Here is a 21,524-nt window from a genome sequence, read left to right on the forward strand (position 1 = left end):
GTAATTTGTTGTTCTATGAGGTTTGGGCATTGAGATGTTGTGTATGGGTATGATGATTGTGGCTTAGGTTGTGTATATGTGAATATTGGAGCTTGATTGGTGATTTTGGAAAGCTTGGAAGAGGGTTTTGTGTGATAAAATCTGTTCTTGGAGGTGTTGATACCTTGAGAGCTTGTGGACAAGTGGTCTGGAAGTGCTCCGGTTGAGCTTGGGAAATTGGCTAAGGTATGGTTTCGGTTTCCCGTATCTAATATGTAATGTGGTAGGAAATACTTAGGCTAGAGGCCCTAAGATAGGCATTGAATTGATGATGTTGTGGAATGGTTGAGATATATGATGTGATCATATGTGTGATTATGAATATTGATGCCTTGATTGTGTGATATGTGAGAAAATGCATGTTGTGATATATGCTTGATGAATGATTGAGGTTGAATTGATGGGTGGTGCCATATTGTTGGTGAGTATGATGATTATGTATAATGATGGTTGATTGGAAATTGATATTGTTAGAAATTGGGATGAGAAGGATGTATGACATAATATTGTGTTTATCCTTTGGCCTTTTGATTGAGAAGTGTTAAAATGGTTGGAGGTAGTTTTGAGAATTTTGGTAAAATGTCAATGCGTGAGTTGAGGATGGCTTGTTGTTGAATTTGGTACACTTTGATTGATTTCAAAGAAAAGGGATGAAATTGGCATGTTTTAATTGATTTTGAAAAGAGTTGAAAGTAGCTTGTTTTGAAAATGACACTTTGTGGTTTTGAATGAAAATATGGTTTTTGGGCATACTTTGACGGGACATAACTTGGACTACGGATCTTTGATTTGTGCCAATTCTGTTTAGAAATGAAATTGGATCCGGGATGTCCATGCCGTTCGAAGAACGGGTGAAAAATGATTTAAAATGAGAGAGTTATGACCGTCGGAAGATTGGGGGTTGAATCTGTGAATTCTGCAGCTTTTAACTTAGAAAATTTTTAGCAGAATGACCCCTCGCGCATAGGCGCACTTGGCGCGTATGCGCCGTTCTTCGAGAAAGCATCATCCACGCGTGCGCGTGGAGTGCGCGTACGCGTGGCCCTGTTTTCATCCCAAAGTTGATTTTTGAGTTTTAAAAGCCAAACTTCATACTTCTAAGCCTCCAATCTCACCACTTATGTCTTAAATCATTATGATATGCCTAGCATAAGGAAAAAGGGCTAGTGAATGTGGTAACTTGCGAGTGAAGCAAGGGAAAAATGAATGATCCATGAGGATCAAAGATGATTATGTGAGATGTGGAGGATGGCGGTGGAAGTGCTTGTTATGCCATGGGCCGAATGGCCGTAATTGTTAATGAATTGGCTGGTTATGGATTTAACCGTGAGCCGGATGGCTGGATTATGCCGTGTGGCGGCGGAGCCATGTTTATGGCTAAGTATAAATGCATATATGTTGTTGAATGAATTGTGAATGTTGGCACTTCCACCATTGGAGATGAGGGTTTCCCTGGGTAGTAGCAATGGCTAGCCACCATGTGCTCCAGGTTGAGACTCGAAGCTCTGTTAACCCAATGTCGTAAGTGTGGCCGGGCACTGTGAAAGGCCCGGATGAGCTCGCCCCCATAAATATTCACCAGTGATGGTGATGGATAAATATTCACCAGTGAGGGTGATGGATATGGATCATGATTATGATCAAGTTTATGATGAGTATAACTCGAGTTGGGGATGCACGACAGAGGGACAGTCCAATGGCTAGCTACCAGGACTTGTCGGGTTGGCTCTATAACCGACAGATGATATCATCAGCCACTAGGGACAGGCATGCATCATAAGCATACTACATGAATTGTTTGAGATTGCCTATTTGACTGCATATTACTTGCTAATTGCCTAAATGCCTTATCTGTTCCTATTTGTAAAATCTCTTGTCTGATATAACTGTGTTTGCTATATTATACTCCTGCTGGTGGTTGGGAGGTCTGAAGGAATTGGAAAGGGAAGTATTAGTTAGACTGAAGAATCTTTAGTCAGTTGCCACTTACGGTTTAGCTTGTTTATAAGCTTTGATATTATCTGAAGGAAGTTCTAGGATTGCCTTCGGCTTTCCTCTATTATTATGTATTATATATGTGGAAGCTGTTACCGTGCTGGGGACCTCTGGTTCTCACCCATGCGGATTTTGTGGTTTTCAGATGCAGGACGCGAGGCTTCTCGTTGAGGCATGCTGGAGACTTCTGGATTAGCGAAGATCCTTTGTTCTCGGGACTCTGTTTTGGGTTATATATCTTGTTTAGATACTTTTATCTCCATTAAATAATACAAACTGTGATGACTCCTTCTAGAGGGGATTTTTGGAGAATAGGTTTTCTGTATTTGTGTCCCTTTGGGTTTCCTTTGGGGTTTCCTTATTTTATCATATGTATATATTGCTATGCTCGGACCGGTTCTCTTCGCAGCCGGGTTTTGAGTCTTGATATTCTTGTTTTTAACACTCTTTATATATATGATCTCGCGTTAGCTTATCCCGGTTCGTTACGTTGTCGATCGGAGTGTTGCCCGTTCGAGTTACGGTTTTTGTTTACCCCCTTTTTCTACAAAGGCTCCTAGTTATAATCAATTATTCATACTACTATACGTACTAAATTTTTGTTTTAGAGGTCGTAATACCTTGCCATCTCTGAATTATGACTTAAGCATAAGACTTTGTATGGTAGGGTGTTACATTATGGTATCAGAGCAGTTCGTTCCTGTAGAGCCTGAGGAATGGACTGACTATGCTTCTGTGCATTCTCTGTATGTGTGTTATGTGCTGTTAGTATATCTGCTTGATATAATTGGCATAAACGTTCATGAGCATGCATTTGGGACTTTGAAGCACTAGACTTCCAATATTGAGACTGATCAACTTAATATCGATTGTTTGGTGTGTATAGGGAGCAGATGGCACCTCGTGGACGCGGTAGAGGCCGTGGGAGAGGACATACGAATGCTCGTACGCCGGAGACTAATCCTAATGACCCGGTGAACTTTATGACTGCGTTGGAGAACATGGCTGCTGCTATGCAAGCCACTGCTAAGGCTCTTGGTCAACAGATGAACAACCATGGTAATGACGGAGGTGGAGTTCAGGGTCCGATGACACTGGCGAACTTTTTGAAGGTTAATCCCTCGAAGTTCAAGGGAACTACTAGCCCGACTGAGGCCGATACATGGTTTCAGGCTATGGAACGAGCACTACAAGTGCAGGTGGTGCCTGAAGGACAGCGTGTTGAGTTTGCTACCTATTTGCTCACTGGTGAAGCGTCGCATTGGTGGCAGGGTATCTGACGCCTCTTGCAGCAGGGTGATGACTATATCACCTGGGATGTCTTCCAAGAGGAGTTCTATAACAAGTACTTTTCGACTTCTGTTAGGACGGCCAAGGAGCTTGAATTGTTGCAGCTGAAGCAGGGTACTATGTCCGTATCTGAGTATACTGACAAGTTTGAGGAGCTGTTCAGATTCTCTCGTATGTGTCAAGGGACTCCGGTAGGATATGAGGAATGGAAGTGTGTTAAGTACGAAGGAGGACTCCGGAGTGATATTTTCGGTTCAGTGGGGCCAATGGAGATTAGGACTTTTTCCGAATTGGTGAACAAGTGTAGGGTTGCTGAAGAGTGCGTGAAGAGGGCAGCCGTTGAGAAAGGAAGTCACAAAGGATCATTCCCACAGAACCGAGGGAAGAGCTTTGCACCTAGAGGTCCACCCTTCAAGAGGGGAGGTTCTTTTAGGAGGCCCAACAACAACAACTCCCAAGGGAAAAGGTTTGGGAAGCAGCCTCAGAATGATCAAGCTTGTACTAGGTATGGAAGTCACCATCCGGGAGTACCATGCAAGGCCGGATGGGGTTTGTGCTACAATTGTGGAAAGGCGGGGCATAAAGCCGCAAGTTGTCCGGAGAAGCAAAAGCAAGGTGCTGGGAAAGCACAACAGACTGGTCGGGTGTTCACCACCTCAGCTGTGGGTGCAGAGGGATCCGAGACACTCATTCGAGGTAACTGTGAAATGGCTGGTCAAACTTTAAATGCTTTATTTGATTCGGGAGCATCGCATTCATTTATTGCATTTGAGAAAGCCCATGAGTTAGGATTGAAGATCGTAACCTTAGGTTATGACTTAAAAGTGTATAATGCTACCCATGAAGCCATGGTAACTAGACTAGGATGCCCGAAAGTTTCGTTTAGGTTCAAGCAGCGTGATTTTGTCCATAATTTAATCTGCTTACCGATGATCGGTCTTGATCTTATCTTGGGATTGGACTGGTTATCTGAGAACCATGTCCTGCTTGATTGTTCTACAAAGTCGGTGTACTTTATGCCGGAGGATACAGAAGGGCCGGTTGTGGTGAATAATTATTACTTGAATTCGATGATGGTGAACTGTTCTGGAATCGAATGTCAGGGTATCCTGTTGTTAACCGCGGGTGTTTCGGGTGATGATCAAAGGTTGGATCAGATTCCGGTAGTGTGTGAGTTTCCGGAAGTGTTTCCCGATGATATTGAGGAATTTCCACCTAACCGAGAGGTCGAGTTTGCTATTGAATTGGTGCCTGGGGCGGGACCAATCTCAAGTGCTCCTTATAGGATGTCACCGTTAGAGATGGCCGAGCTAAAGTCTCAGTTAGAGGAATTGTTGGGTAAGAACTTTATCCGACCAAGTGTTTCCCCGTGGGGTGCTCCAGTGTTACTGGTAAAGAAGAAAGATGGAAGTATGCGGCTCTGTGTGGATTACAGGCAGCTGAACAAGGTCACCATAAAGAATAAATACCCATTGCCGAGAATTGATGATCTCATGGACCAGTTACAAGGAGCTGAGGTTTTCTCTAAGATCGATTTGCGATCCGGTTATCACCAGATAAGGGTGAGGGGTGAGGATATCCCTAAGACCGCTTTCAGGACTCGTTATGGTCATTACGAGTATACTGTAATGTCCTTTGGGTTGACGAACGCTCCTGCAGTATTCATGGATTACATGAATAGAGTATTCCGTCCGTTTCTGGATAAATTCGTTGTTGTCTTCATTGACGATATACTAATTTACTCCAAGACTGAGGAAGAGCATGCGGAACACTTGCGGACCGTGTTGCAGATTTTAAAGGAGAAGAAACTCTATGCGAAACTGTCTAAGTGTGAATTCTGGAAGAGTGAGGTAAAGTTTTTGGGTCACGTGGTGAGTAAGAAGGGAATAGCCGTAGATCCAACCAAGGTAGAAGCTGTGATGGATTGGAAGCAACCAACCACAGTAACTGAGATAAGGAGTTTTCTGGGTTTAGCTGGCTATTACCGAAGGTTCATCAAAGGCTTTTCGCAATTAGCTTTGCCGTTGACAAAGTTAACTCGCAAAGACACTCCGTTTGTTTGGACTCCTGAGTGCGAGGAGAGCTTTCAGACATTGAAGAAAAAGTTGACCACTGCACCTGTGTTAGTGTTACCTGAGCCGAACGAGCCTTTTGAGGTGTACTGTGATGCATCGTTAAAGGGCCTAGGGTGCGTGCTGATGCAGCATCATAATGTGGTGGCGTATGCCTCACGACAGTTGAGACCTCACGAAGTTAGTTATCCTACGCACGATTTGGAACTCGCTGCGGTTGTGTTTGCCTTGAAGGTGTGGAGGCATTATCTCTATGGGGTTAAGTTCCAAGTCTTCTCCGATCACAAGAGCTTGAAATACCTCTTTGATCAGAAAGAGCTTAATATGAGGCAAAGGAGGTGGATGGAATTGTTGAAAGACTATGACTTTGAGTTAAATTACCATCCTGGAAAGGCGAATATAGTGGCGGATGCGTTAAGTCGAAAGTCGTTATATGCGTCTTGGATGATGCTTCAAGAGGAGAAGTTGCTCAAGGGATTCGAGAGTCTAAAAATTGGTGCTCGAGAAGTATCTGGAACCTTGTGTTTGAGCCGATTAGAAATCTCGAGTGACTTTAAGTCCGAACTCCTAAAGGCTCATGAAAATGATGAAGCGTTATGGAAGGTGTTACCGGCTATCGAGCAAGGAAAACAGTGGAGAGTGTCGGAAGAAAAAGATAGGTTATGGAGATTCAAGGGTAGGATCATTGTGCCGGATGTTGGCACTTTGAGGCAAGATATATTAAAGGAGGCACACAAAAGCGGATTCTCCATTCACCCGGGGAGTACTAAGATGTACCATGATTTAAAGGCGATGTTTTGGTGGCCGGGTATGAAGAATGATGTGGCGAAATATGTTTCAAAGTGCTTAACTTGTCAAAAGGTAAAGATTGAACATCAAAGACCTTCCGGGATGTTGCAACCCTTAGAGGTTCCGCAATGGAAGTGGGAAAGTATTGCAATGGACTTTGTGTCGGGATTGCCAAGGACTAGGACTGGTTTTGATGCTATCTGGGTGATCGTGGACCGACTGACGAAGTCAGCTCACTTTTTACCCGTTCGGATGACTTACACCCTTGAGGATCTAGCTCGGTTATACATAAAGGAGATTAAGCTTTTGGAACCCGATTAAGCTTGAGTACAGCTTACCATCCTCAAATAGATGGTCAATCCGAGAGGACGATCCAAACACTAGAGGATATGTTGAGAGCTTGTGTTTTGGACCAATCGGCGAGTTGGGATCGGTATATGCCGTTAGTAGAGTTTGCATACAATAATAGTTACCATGCGAGCATCGGAATGGCTCCGTATGAGGCTTTGTATGGGAGAAAATGTCAATCTCCACTATGTTGGTATGAAGCTGGAGAGAAAGGCTTGTTGGGGCCGGAAATGATAACTGAGACCACTGAACAAGTCAAGAAAATTCGAGATAGGATGCTTACGGCGCAGAGTCATCAAAAGAGTTACGCCGATCAAAGGCGGAAGCCCTTAGAATTTGAGGCAGGAGATCATGTTTTCCTGAAAGTTACTCCGACCACAGGAGTAGGTAGAGCGATTAAAGCAAAGAAGTTGAATCCTCGATACATTGGTCCATTTCAGATCTTGGAGAGGATTGGGCCGGTGGCGTATCGGGTGGCTCTACCACCCCATCTTTCAAACCTGCACGACGTATTTCACGTGTCGCAGCTTCGAAAGTACACTCCTGATGCTAGCCATGTGTTAGAACCCGAATCGGTTCAGTTAAGAGAAGATTTGACGCTTCCAGTGGCTCCAGTCAGAATTGATGATACTAGTATCAAACGGTTGCGTGGAAAAGAGGTTTCATTAGTCAAAGTGGCTTGGAGTCGAGGCGGTGTTGAGGAACACACTTGGGAACTTGAGTCGGAGATGTGAACGGATTATCCGCACTTATTCTCAGGTAATTGAATTTGAATTTGAATTTTGTGGGCAAAATTCCCAATTAGGTGGGTAGAATGTAAGATCCGGTTAATTAACGGCTAATTAACCCATAAATAAGAATTTATTCTAGAAAGCCAAAAATGTTATTTTTATGGCTTAATATGATAGAGGAAATTGAGACGAGAATTTCGATACCAATTTTATAGAAATCGGACCAAGATTGGACCGAACGGGCCAAACCGGGCCAACCGGACCCAAAGTGGGCCCTTGGCCCAACTAAACTAAACCAAAACCCTAGTTTTCAGCACTCTCTCTCCTCATTTGAGACACTAAACACGCTGAAATGGAGGCCATGGAGGGAAGAACACTCTCTCAAGTTCTATCTCTCACTTGATCTTCAAACCACCATAACTTTTGATCTAGAGCTCCGATTGCCGCTCCGTTTGCGGCCACGCGTTCACCGCGGAGAGCTCTACAAAACCCATACAATTAATCTTGAGGTAAGCCACGTTTTACTGTTCGAAATTCCAGCCCTTGATTTCGAGTTTTATGAGTAAAAATGTTGAGATTTTGGGTTCTTTGATGTTATAGGACCCAACTCTCTTGAAGGAGAAGGTTAATCTTGTCTCTTTGGACCTTGGGTGTGGTAAGATTCTCAACCCTAGTGTAATTTGTTGTTCTATGAGGTTTGGGCATTGAGATGTTGTGTATGGGTATGATGATTGTGGCTTAGGTTGTGTATATGTGAATATTGGAGCTTGATTGGTGATTTTGGAAAGCTTGGAAGAGGGTTTTGTGTGATAAAATCTGTTCTTGGAGGTGTTGATACCTTGAGAGCTTGTGGACAAGTGGTCTGGAAGTGCTCCGGTTGAGCTTGGGAAATTGGCTAAGGTATGGTTTCGGTTTCCCGTATCTAATATGTAATGTGGTAGGAAATACTTAGGCTAGAGGCCCTAAGATAGGCATTGAATTGATGATGTTGTGGAATGGTTGAGATATATGATGTGATCATATGTGTGATTATGAATATTGATGCCTTGATTGTGTGATATGTGAGAAAATGCATGTTGTGATATATGCTTGATGAATGATTGAGGTTGAATTGATGGGTGGTGCCATATTGTTGGTGAGTATGATGATTATGTATAATGATGGTTGATTGGAAATTGATATTGTTAGAAATTGGGATGAGAAGGATGTATGACATAATATTGTGTTTATCCTTTGGCCTTTTGATTGAGAAGTGTTAAAATGGTTGGAGGTAGTTTTGAGAATTTTGGTAAAATGTCAATGCGTGAGTTGAGGATGGCTTGTTGTTGAATTTGGTACACTTTGATTGATTTCAAAGAAAAGGGATGAAATTGGCATGTTTTAATTGATTTTGAAAAGAGTTGAAAGTGGCTTGTTTTGAAAATGGCACTTTGTGGTTTTGAATGAAAATATGGTTTTTGGGCATACTTTGACGGGACATAACTTGGACTACGGATCTTTGATTTGTGCCAATTCTGTTTAGAAATGAAATTGGATCCGGGATGTCCATGCCGTTCGAAGAACGGGTGAAAAATGATTTAAAATGAGAGAGTTATGACCGTCGGAAGATTGGGGGTTGAATCTGTGAATTCTGCAGCTTTTAACTTAGAAAATTTTTAGCAGAATGACCCCTCGCGCGTAGGCGCACTTGGCGCGTATGCGCCGTTCTTCGAGAAAGCATCATCCACGCGTGCGCGTGGAGTGCGCGTACGCGTGGCCCTGTTTTCATCCCAAAGTTGATTTTTGAGTTTTAAAAGCCAAACTTCATACTTCTAAGCCTCCAATCTCACCACTTATGTCTTAAATCATTATGATATGCCTAGCATAAGGAAAAAGGGCTAGTGAATGTGGTAACTTGCGAGTGAAGCAAGGGAAAAATGAATGATCCATGAGGATCAAAGATGATTATGTGAGATGTGGAGGATGGCGGTGGAAGTGCTTGTTATGCCATGGGCCGAATGGCCGTAATTGTTAATGAATTGGCTGGTTATGGATTTAACCGTGAGCCGGATGGCTGGATTATGCCGTGTGGCGGCGGAGCCATGTTTATGGCTAAGTATAAATGCATATATGTTGTTGAATGAATTGTGAATGTTGGCACTTCCACCATTGGAGATGAGGGTTTCCCTGGGTAGTAGCAATGGCTAGCCACCATGTGCTCCAGGTTGAGACTCGAAGCTCTGTTAACCCAATGTCGTAAGTGTGGCCGGACACTGTGAAAGGCCCGGATGAGCTCGCCCCCATAAATATTCACCAGTGATGGTGATGGATAAATATTCACCAGTGAGGGTGATGGATATGGATCATGATTATGATCAAGTTTATGATGAGTATAACTCGAGTTGGGGATGCACGACAGAGGGACAGTCCAATGGCTAGCTACCAGGACTTGTCGGGTTGGCTCTATAACCGACAGATGATATCATCAGCCACTAGGGACAGGCATGCATCATAAGCATACTACATGAATTGTTTGAGATTGCCTATTTGACTGCATATTACTTGCTAATTGCCTAAATGCCTTATCTGTTCCTATTTGTAAAATCTCTTGTCTGATATAACTGTGTTTGCTATATTATACTCCTGCTGGTGGTTGGGAGGTCTGAAGGAATTGGAAAGGGAAGTATTAGTTAGACTGAAGAATCTTTAGTCAGTTGCCACTTACGGTTTAGCTTGTTTATAACCTTTGATATTATCTGAAGGAAGTTCTAGGATTGCCTTCGGCTTTCCTCTATTATTATGTATTATATATGTGGAAGCTGTTACCGTGCTGGGGACCTCTGGTTCTCACCCATGCGGATTTTGTGGTTTTCAGATGCAGGACGCGAGGCTTCTCGTTGAGGCATGCTGGAGACTTCTGGATTAGCGAAGATCCTTTGTTCTCGGGACTCTGTTTTGGGTTATATATCTTGTTTAGATACTTTTATCTCCATTAAATAATACAAACTGTGATGACTCCTTCTAGAGGGGATTTTTGGAGAATAGGTTTTCTGTATTTGTGTCCCTTTGGGTTTCCTTTGGGGTTTCCTTATTTTATCATATGTATATATTGCTATGCTCGGACCGGTTCTCTTCGCAGCCGGGTTTTGAGTCTTGATATTCTTGTTTTTGACACTCTTTATATATATGATCTCGCGTTAGCTTATCCCGGTTCATTACGTTGTCGATCGGAGTGTTGCCTGTTCGAGTTACGGTTTTTGTTTACCCCCTTTTTCTACAAAGGCTCCTAGTTATAATCAATTATTCATACTACTATACGTACTAAATTTTTGTTTTAGAGGTCGTAATACCTTGCCATCTCTGAATTATGACTTAAGCATAAGACTTTGTATGGTAGGGTGTTACACCCATTCCTTTGTCGGCAATGTGGCTATAGGAGAAAGTTGTTGAAAGTTGCTAAAATAATAGACAGCATTGTCGTCGATTTTAATATTTTATTTTTAATAATTAATTTCTTTATTTTATTGACGTCAAGTCGTCGAAAAATATCGACGAAAAGTTTGGCCGTTGATTTTTGGCGTCGATAATTATATTATTTCTTGTAGTGAGATCGACACTGTTTCTGTCTATAATATGAGTTTGAGAATTTTACATTGTTACTAAAATTGACAACATTTTCGTCGATATTATTATATAAAATCGACGCCATTTATGTCGATTTTAATTTGAAAAAAAGCAACGCCTTTAGCGTCTATTTTATACATTAAATCCACACCATTCATTTTATTTAAGAAAGCAATCTGAACTGTTTAAATTTATCGACAGAAAGGTTGTCGATATTTTAAATATAAAAATAGACGCCATGTCCGTCGATTTTAAAATAAAAGTATTTTCGTCTTCCGGTTCGTCGACAATATGACGATAGTTAATAGGGATTTAATGCATCATAAAAAAATTGACGAACAGGCCGTCGATTTTATTATTTTATTTTTATTTATTTTTTAAAAAAATATCGACAGCAAGCCGTCGAAAAATATTAACGGGAGAGATAGCCGTCGATTTTTTGCGTCGATAAATACGCTTTTTCTTGTAGTGAACTCACATAAGTTTTTGAGTTGATGCCGCCATTACCTAATCATTACAATTTCGGAAGCACATGGCACCGCTGCCCGCACCCGTTGCTAAGCATCTTTAACATTAATATTGAGCTTGTACCTTTTTTTTTTTAATAAAAATATTCAACACATTAAGGCGAAGCATCGATAAAAAAGTACTAGACAGATAAAATAAATTAATTCCTAATCATTTTTGACAATGTCATCAATAACCCAAAAGATCAAATATCACTCTATTTTTTGTAACTTCTAATCGACCTATTGACTACTTCCACAACACCTGTTTTCCTCATCTTTTAAATCTGAATCATGCACTGCTTCATCCCTCATCAAACATATACCAACATGCTGCTTACCACTCCTATCCAAATTAGCGTGAATCTCATTAATTGCACTTTGTGAAATATTTCCTTTCGGTGTGCTGTTCAGACAATTGTACCTGTCTGGTGATAGGACAATTCATTTGCTACTAATAGAGAAAAAGAAAAATTAAGAATGACATTTTTTTGTTTTCTATGGTATTTTTAATTCGAAGGGCCAATAATTATTTTGTCGTGGACCTGAGCTCAATTAAAGGATTTAAATGAGTTGTTGCATGTATAAGATAGAATTTTTAAATCTTAGACACTTGTTTAAGTAGACGAGACATCAGCTGATCACCGAACTAACCAAATTAGTTATTAAAAATGATATTTTATTTAGTATATTCTATTGAAGTTATGATGTTTGTTTAAGTGTTTGATCAAACATCATATTTGAAAAGGATAAATATGTGAAAACAATAAAAAAAATAGTCATTCAATAATTATGAATTTTGAATGTGTATTTGACTTTTTTTAATGTAAAAATTTGTCGAAATTACAATTATGATGACAATTTTTAAAATGCCATGAGAAATTTAGGGTTATTAGGATATTAAGTTCCTTAAATTAAATTTATTGTAAAATTAAAATTTATAAACAAAGTTATTTTATATTGATATTAAATATTTTGTGTCACTAAAACTAACATTAGTTAAAATGATAATTTTTGAATTAATAATTTTTAAGAATACTTGTAATTTTAATTATAAAAGTATTGTTTAACGAATATAAATATTATCACCATAACTGCAATTATCTTATATTTACTCATATATCATCATCATAAGTACCCTAAAAACTAAAATCCTCTTATTATTTACTTCATATGTTTCTGTACGGTACTCTTTTTTTTATCGATTATTTGTTTAAATTTCCTAGACATATGGCTCTTAAAAATATGAGCCAAATTTGTTTGGACAGACGGACAATTTATTTATCTGAGTTAAACGGACATGTTCTTATATCTAAAATTAGATCCGTAAAAATGAAAAATTAGATGAGATAAATCCGATTAGTTCACAAACTATCAAATTAAATGGGCCAGTCCACAGCTAAATAGCTAAATAAGTAGTTTGTTTAATTTTTTTTCCCTTTGCATTTCAATACAAATTTAACACGATTCTGATTTTTCCTGTAAATCAACCTAAAGATTTGACCCACCACAAAAAGAAATTGTTTAAGATTTTTTTTTTTTGGGTGTATATATAAGTGATTTAATTTTTGTCATAAAGCTTTTCTTTTCTATCGAGAAAACTGTTTTTGTGAGACTAAAACATGTTATTTTAAATAAACTCTTTTGTTTTTCAAAAAACAAAAAATAAATAAATCAGCCTATATAATTCATCAAATTGATCGTAAATAATCTATATCTTAAAAATTAAGACCCATAAATACATAAGAATTAAACAGGCCAACTTGCCAATAAGCTATTATTCAAATATTAATTTTTAATGTGTAATCTTCTAATTGAGTTTTAAGTCATAAAAGTTTAGAGCAATAAGCAGTCGCGGATATATATTCAGCTTCAGCCGTAAATAGAGTGACAGTGGCTCACTACTTGCTTGACCACATGTTTAGTGAGCTTCCAAAGAAGCAACACATTTCGGAAGTGCTTCTTCTATCCACTCGATCTCCCGCATAATCTGCATCACAAAACTCCACTGCATAAAACTCATTAGATTTAGGATACCATAAGCCAAGGTCACATGTGCCTTTAATATATCAAATGATTCTTTTAACGGCCGAAAGATGGGATTCTTTTGGGTGAGATTGAAATCTAGAACACACCCACACTTTGAACAATATCAGGCTTAGAGGATGTAAGATACATAAGTGATCCTATCATTCCTCTATACCTTGTTTATCCACATCTTTGCTATTTTCATTCTTGTCAAGTTTAGTGTCTGAATGCATAGGGGTTCTCATTGGTTTGGAATTTTCTAAACTAAATTTCTTGATTAACTCTTTGGCATATTTTTCTTGGTGAATAAATATACCCCTAGGAGTTTGTTTGATTTGAAGACCAAGAAAGAAAGTTAATTCTCCCATTAAACTCATTTCAAACTCACTAGTCATTAGTTTTTCAAACTCTTCACACAAGGATTCATTGGCCAATCCAAACACAATGTCATCCACATAAACTTGAAAAAGTAAGATATCATCATTAGATAATTTTATAAACAAAGTAGTATTGGTGGTATCCCTTTGAAAATTATTTTCCTACAAGAAGGCACTAAACATTTCATACCAAGCTCTAAATGCTTGCTTAAGGCCATAAAGGGCCTTTGAAAGTTTAAAAACATTATTTGAAAAATCTTTGCTTTCAAAACCAGGGGGTTGAGCCACAAATACTTTCCTATCTATAAAGCTATTAAGAAAGGCACATTTGACATCTATTTGAAACATTTTAAATCCTTTGTGGGCAGCATAGGCAAGAAGCAACCTAATTGCTTCCATTCTTGCTACCGGAGCAAATGACTCATCAAAGTCAATGCCTTCCTCTTGATCGTAACCTTGAGCCACTAGTCTAACCTTGTTATGAATAACACTACCATCCTCACCCAATTTATTTTTGAAAATCCATTTTGTACCGGTTACCTTTTTACCATTTGAATTCGATACAAGGGTCCAAACCTCATTCTTTTCAAATTGTGATAGCTCTTCTTCCATGACTTTAACCCATGAGGGGTCTTCAAGAGCTTGCTTCACATTGAGGGGTTCTAATTGGGACAAGAAGGCAACGTTTCTTGCATCCGCTTGCTTCTTTCTTGAGGATCTTGTAGTTATGCCTTGTGAAGGATCACCAATGATGAATTCATGAGGGTAATCCTTAAAAAATTTCCATTCACGTGGCCTTTGAGGAATGGTTTTTCTTTGAGTAGTTTCAGTTGGCAACTCTGCTCTGGATTCTTTGGCTTGTTCAGGATACAAAACAGAAATGTCTCCTCCATTCTGAAGAGATATTTCTGGATAGATAGATTCAACAGTTAGGACAAATTTGGAATTTTCTTGATTGGCTTGATGGTTCACATCAGTTTCACTACCTGCATCATCATCTAAAAGAGCGTTGGGAATGGAGTTAGAATCACAAAAAGACACATGTATGGATTCCTCAATAGTTCTATGTTCTTTGAGGTAAACCCTAAATGCTTTGCTAGTGGTGGAGTATCCAACAAACATTCCTTCATAAGATTTTGGATCAAATTTTTCAAGATTTTCTTTATTATTAAGTACAAAACATTTGCATCCAAAAATATGGAAATACTTAAGATTAGGTGGGGTTCCTTTCCAAAACTCATATGGAGTTTTCTTTAAACCTTTTCTAATGATGGTCCTATTTAGAATATAAAAAGCTGTGTTTACAGCTTCAGCCCACAAAAACTTTAGAACATCATTTTCACAAAGCATTGCTCGAGTCATTTTTTGAAGGCTTCTATTCCTTCTTTCAACAAGCCCATTTTGTTGAGGTGTTCTTGGGCATGAAAAGTTATGTGCTATTCCAAATTCATCACAAAAATGTTCAAAATCTTGATTTTCAAACTCCTTTCTATGATCACTTCTTAAGTGGGCAATTTTTAAATCTTTTTCATTTTGGATATTTTTGCAAAGAGAAGAGAAAGCATAGAACGCATCAGTTTTGTGAGCTAAGAAAAGAACCCAACCAAATCTAAAGTAATCATCCACCACTACCAAACCATAATGTTTTCCTCCTAAACTTTGAGTTTTAGTAGGACCAAAAAGATCAATATGTAACATTTCCAATGGCCTTTTAGTAGAGATTCCATCTTTGGATTTAAAAGATGATCTTACTTCACTACAAAAAAAGGGTTTAAAATGACATTAATAATATGGCGGTTTTATAGATCCACCATAATATTCAGATACTATGGCGTATTATGTTATTGCCGTAATTAGTTTGCGTAAAATGGCGGTTTTTGATGATTTTGGCGGTTTAAAACCGCCATTATCTGGGTCCATGATTTAAAAAAACCCACGCACTCTATTTGATTCCAACCCTAATTGCGAAACTAATGCACTGTTTCTCTGTAAGGTAATGACATTACCACTGGGATCTACTCTGCGTGCGATCTGCTCCAGCAACAACTTTCTTCAGCAAGGATCTCCTCAGTGGCATTCTCCGACTAGAATCTCTTCGCCGTTCACCGCCATTGTTCATCTCCTCACCGCTGCTTTCAATGAGCTTCTACGATCTTGTTCTAGCTTCGATCTAAAGGTTAGCCATTGCCTCTCATCCCCTTGTTGCTCGTTTATCACCTCGCTGCCGCAACAACATTGTTGTTGCCTTTAGTGAGCTTCTACAATTTGGTTCCGCTTTTTCTTCACTTTTGTGTTGACGTCCTTGCTCTCACCGTCGAGAACTTCCTCGAGCGCCACCTTCAGACTCTCCTCTTCAAGGCCGGCATGGCCAAGTCAATCCACCATGCCAAGGTCCTGATCCGCCAGTGCCACATTAGGTCTTCCTTTCTTTTTTTACTTTTTTTCTAAAATTTATGGTTTTTAAATTCCTAATTTAATATCAATTGTTGTTTGCTTTTGCTTACTGTCAAATTAAAAATCTAATTTCCTTGATTTCTAGGCTTTTGATAAAATTTTATAACGTCAAATTAACCTCTCTGTATAATTGCTCTTAGATATATAATATCAATATTACTGAAGGTATAGGATCATCACAATTATATAGAGTGGTTTAGTTTAATCAAAGTAGATAAAAAAAATCACTCAAAAATCTAACCGGAATGCCTTATTAGCTTAAAAATATTATGAAAATATTATTAAATTTTGTGATTATAGAACATCTGATGTTCAATATAAAATTAGACGGATAATTCCTTCTGAGTATTTTTGTTTGCTGAAATAGGAGATCTTATGTTATGTTTTGATATTTGATTTGGTAATTGAAAGTTGAAACACTTGCCTGATTTGCTTTCTATATGCATGTATGTACTATAATATAATTGCAAGAATATAATTGGATCTTATGGAAAATCAATTCTACATAGCTTTTGGTGCACTTGTTCATGTTAATTTTTGGTATTTGGTCTTGCCTTGAATAACTGAGTTCACCAACATGTTCCATGTTACTGTAAGTGAACTAGATTCCTTGTCATCATAAGTAATTTGAGTTCATCTTAACATCTGTGTAAATTGCATGCTCAGAAAAATAAAAATAAAAAATTTAATTGTCATTGGTATACGTCCTTTTAGATGAAAATCTCTTGGAGCAATCCAGCAGGTTTTAAATTCCTTTCCCTTTTCATTATTTTACTAGAGAAGGTGAATGCAGCAATCAATGACATGGCATCCTAAGCTAAAGCAAATGCATCATAGTCTCGAAAAGGTAGGTTAACAATCAATTTTTTTTTTAGATGTAAATTGTAAAGTACATTCTTTAAATTCTTGATAATTTGTTCTATAATGTTCATGAAGTTGGCAGAAAATTTATGGGAGAAAGTCCTGGTGAGTGAAGCATCAATTTTCATCTTAATTTGATATTCTTTGTTTCATTTATGGTGACACTAACTGTGAGTATTCTTGTCTATCCGTCTCAAATTTGCTTTATTTCTTCCAAACAAAGAAAAGAAAAAGTGAATCCATGATTATTGATTTGTTTCCATTCTTATATTATAAATGTTCTGTTTTGCTATTCAACGATTCACTTCTGATAATGATTATGTCCTTTTTCTTTTATTTCATTTGATTTGATATAATTTGGTACTTCTAAAGTTGCTTGTAATTTTCAATTTTTTATTGATTCTTAATATGAAAGCTCATGCTTTATATCTTACTATGTGGTAGATTGTTTTATTGAAAGCATTAAATTTTTTTTGCTTTAAAATTCATTTTTATTTTACTAGCACATAACCTGCTCGATAAAATGCTTCAACTAAATTCTGTCCTTATCAATGCTTTTATTACAGAACTGGAACCTGATTCTCCGGTTATCCAGGTGATAACTATGGATTCGGATCCTCTAAAGTTTGAATTTTACTTTAGAGAGTAAAGTGTGATTTCTCACCATTAATTTCATAGGTGGGACAAATAATAAATATAAAAGAGAAACTATTCAAAGATACAAAATCACACTTTACTTTCTAAAGTGAATTCAAACTTTAGAGGATCCAAATCCGATAACTATGATCTTCTTAAGAGGTTATTTTGGTTATTTAAAAGTTTACTTTATGTTATCAACTAATATTTTTCCATTGCAGTGTGATTATGATCCTCTTCAATTGTCAACTATTTCATTAATGGAGTATAAATTTTGATTCCACTTACATATTATGGAGTTTAGCCTCTCATGAAAGTATTTTATCAGTTTAGCTTTAATTGATGACCAATGTTAATTTTGAAAAGAATGATACAATTTTATTTTATTTGGAAGAACCAGTATTTCTTATTTGATCTCTAATTTGTGGAGCATTGAAATGTACGTTTTAGATAGTATTTCTTGGGAGTTTAGAGAGTGAGGAGTAACCTTTATTTTTTCTTCAATCCTTCTGATATGGTGTTTAATTGGTATGTGATACATGCTGCAGTTGACTTGCCGCCATGGTTCTCTGTGCTGTCTATAGCATTGAACTCAAATGTGGACCTTATAAGTATATTCACTTTATACTTCTTTGTTGGTAGGAATGATGATTGTTAATTGAATTCATTTCATGTTATTCTATTTTGATGTCTTGTCTTATGATGCCTCATATTGTATTGGTTAAAGTTAAAATGAAATAGCGCTCTGATTATCGTAGCTCTCTAAGACATCATCTTATTGTGTGATCGGTGGGCTCGTGAATATTTTTTGCTTCTTTCATTTGTTCGTATGCACACTATTTCAGGATGTCTCAAGAATTGAAACAGCTCCACAGAGTATGTTGCCAATCATATGCTTTAGAGATGGAAGTCCTCCACTGCCAGATGCCTTATCAATGACGAATTTAGCAATCTCAGGTAGGCAACAAATTTGTTACACTTTTTCTTAAAACCATAGTTCTAAAATACAACTTCCATCTTAATTTCTCTCTACTCTGAACTTGTATACTTATTTTTAATAATTTTTAATAGTTCACTTTTTTTCGTTCCTTTTTTTTTCAGGGATAAATGGTCTTGATATAGGCTGTGTTTTCTAATGCAGAAAAATATCCCCATGACATTGACAAACAATCAGGTATTTTTGTAGCTCCATTTTACTTTATAGCAATATCTTTGATCATAGTCATAGATGCTTATGATGATATCAAATTTCAAATGCCGAGGGGTTTTGCTCCTAAAAGCTTAAGTTGTTAAGGCACATCATTGGTTTTAAATCAAGTTTCCTGCATGCTCCTCAAAATTGACTTTGTTTGGCTTGAGGAATGGATAATTTGACTTTCATAAAGAAGTGGAGTAGGAATACTTAGCCTCTGAATTACAGTTATATAGACACTTTAACTGTTAGATGAAGGCATAAGATTATTTTTATATCTATAACACCATTTTATTAGTGAATAAGGGTTAGTTTGTAGGATTATTTGGTGGCGAAGAGAATTGATGATGGTGAGCTCATCAAGAAATTCCATGTAATGACTGAGATATTGTATCTTATGCATTTGTTCTCCAACTTACTAAGGAATTTACCATTCTACTTGTTTATTTTCTTGACTCAGCTTCTGCTCTTGTGATCGAAACCATGGAGGCTTTGACTATAGCATTAAAATTGTAACTCAACAAGGTACTTGCTTACCAATTCCCAAATGTATTGATAGAATAATAGAATATATAGCCATAGGAAGATTATAAATAGGAGCAGATGAAGAATCTAAATTTGTCAATTAATTCAACTATCAGAGTGAATAACTACTACTATTTGCACTTTTTATTTTAAGCAGATGGAAAAATTAGATATATACGCAAGTCCAGATATTTTGATAATTTCATTAGACAAATTAATGACGGTAAAAACTACCTGGGGAAAAAAGAGGTAAATAAGCTTAGTTCATAAATAATTATATTACAATTTTATACACTTTTTATCAATATCATTAGAAAAAGAGGCAAGGCTAAATAAACAGGCGATGAATAATGATTAATGATCTGGCAGGTACTTCTTGGGGACATGGGAGTAGGGAAGACAAGTTTGGTTCTTAGATTTGTGAAAGGCCAATTTTCTGAGTACCAAGTTACTCTTAGTTATTGCATTTTCTTAATATATTATATGGCTATTAGTGTTGGGAATGGATTAACCTTATTCTATGTGGAAGGATGCAGGAATCAACAATTGGGGCAGCATTCTTCACTCAGGTTTTGTCTTTGAACGAAGCCACTATCAAATTTGATATATGGGACACAGCAGGGCAGGAACGTTACCATAGTTTAGCCCCTATGTACTATCGTAGTGCTGCTGCTGTCATTGTTGTCTATGACATTATAAGCATGGTACTAACTACTAACTCTATTAATCATCTCATCACTAATCACTTGTTTCAATATTCGCTTATATCATTCCATTGTTTATTACCCAAATGATCCTTAAATGAACCTCTTGAATTCATTTCTATATAAGTAAACTTTACAGTTGTTTCATATCTATATAATTTTTAAGTGTTTTTATATGTTAGAATAAAAATAGAACATTTTTGTAGAAAACTAGTCTTCACATTTAAAAGCTGAGGTTCATGGAAATTAGATGAAGCAAAAACATCCACATTGTTTTTAGGGGGGGGAAAAAAGTAAAGTCCATACATGAGAAGCAGTGCACGAAAAATAAAACAAACGTGATGATTGATTTGTAAGTGATGCATTGTGTAACCAGGAATCTTTTGCGCGAGCAAAGAAGTGGGTTCAAAAAATGCAACGACATGGTAAGTTTGTCTATATCTCATAAATAAGTAGCGAGTAACTAGGATTCTAACTCAATTTATTTGATAAACCATGTGATCAGCAAATCCGAGTTTGATAATGTTTTTGGTGGCTAACAAGGCTAATTTGGGAGCGGAGAGAAAGGTTACAAATGAGGTATTTCTTTTTGATATATATGCTTACATTACAGTGCAAATTTAATGAAAGAATTAGGTTTTGGGTGGTGAAACAGTGATGCTTGTTTCTTGTATATGCAGGAGGGTGAAGAATATGCGAAAGAAAATGAATTATCTTTTCTTGAAACTTCAGCAAAAACTGCACAGAATGTGAATGAGCTCTTCTATGAAATAGGTAGGCGGTGTTAATCTCTAACTTTACCATCAAATAAACCTGAATGAATGATCGAATGTGTGTGTTTCTTTCCTTTTCTTTTTGCAGAAAAGGGATTGGCAAAAGCAAACCCTTCACACCAAACCGGAATCAAGCTGCATATCATACCTCAAGAAACCAGAAGAAGAAGCTTGTTTTGCTGTGTTTAGTTAATGTTATTATCAATATAAGTTGAATCTGCATTTCATTTGTATTCCAGAAGCTTCTAACTTGGTATTTTCCTACTTTTAAGATGGATGAATAAAGAAACAAACCTGCAAAGTAACCCCAAACCGCATGCAATAATTTATTCATCACCTGATTATTCAGGCTTGCCTCTTTTTAAACCATATTAACCATATTTGCACTTATTAACCATTAAAATATGGTTTTTAGCTTTATTTTGCTAATGAAAAAAATTATTTGTTTAACACGGTAAAAACGACGGTTAAAACTACCTTTCTAAACTAAAAAAATGTCACTTTTACCCGGTCAAAATGGCGGCTTATAATTTTCATTTTAAACAACATGAAATGCCATTTTAACATGGTAAAAATGATGGTTTCAAATACCATTTTAACC

General features: G+C 37.4%; 1 protein-coding gene across 34 annotated transcripts; it reads left to right on the plus strand.

Annotated features, from left to right (window-relative positions):
- The first annotated feature begins 15,732 nt into the window (after positions 1-15,732).
- LOC112770854 (ras-related protein RHN1) lies at positions 15,733-21,235 on the plus strand. 34 transcript variants are annotated; one of them, XM_072225190.1, is made up of 16 exons: positions 15,733-16,195; positions 17,011-17,079; positions 17,169-17,198; positions 17,660-17,688; positions 18,278-18,367; positions 18,575-18,686; positions 18,831-18,903; positions 19,241-19,294; positions 19,382-19,446; positions 19,604-19,695; positions 19,816-19,886; positions 19,976-20,150; positions 20,527-20,575; positions 20,656-20,729; positions 20,831-20,924; positions 21,012-21,235. In XM_072225190.1, exons 8-16 carry the CDS (start codon positions 19,266-19,268, stop codon positions 21,110-21,112), a joined length of 750 nt encoding a protein of 249 aa, XP_072081291.1. In that variant the 5' UTR covers positions 15,733-16,195; positions 17,011-17,079; positions 17,169-17,198; positions 17,660-17,688; positions 18,278-18,367; positions 18,575-18,686; positions 18,831-18,903; positions 19,241-19,265; the 3' UTR covers positions 21,113-21,235. The 34 variants fall into 34 exon arrangements, with proteins under 34 accessions (XP_072081291.1, XP_072081294.1, XP_072081299.1 ...); XM_072225193.1 differs by having other exon boundaries at positions 18,278-18,340; XM_072225198.1 differs by having other exon boundaries at positions 17,016-17,079.
- Positions 21,236-21,524: the final 289 nt, after the last annotated feature.

This window comes from Arachis hypogaea, chromosome 18, assembly GCF_003086295.3.
Source record: "Arachis hypogaea cultivar Tifrunner chromosome 18, arahy.Tifrunner.gnm2.J5K5, whole genome shotgun sequence".
Classification (NCBI taxonomy): Eukaryota; Viridiplantae; Streptophyta; class Magnoliopsida; order Fabales; family Fabaceae; genus Arachis; species Arachis hypogaea.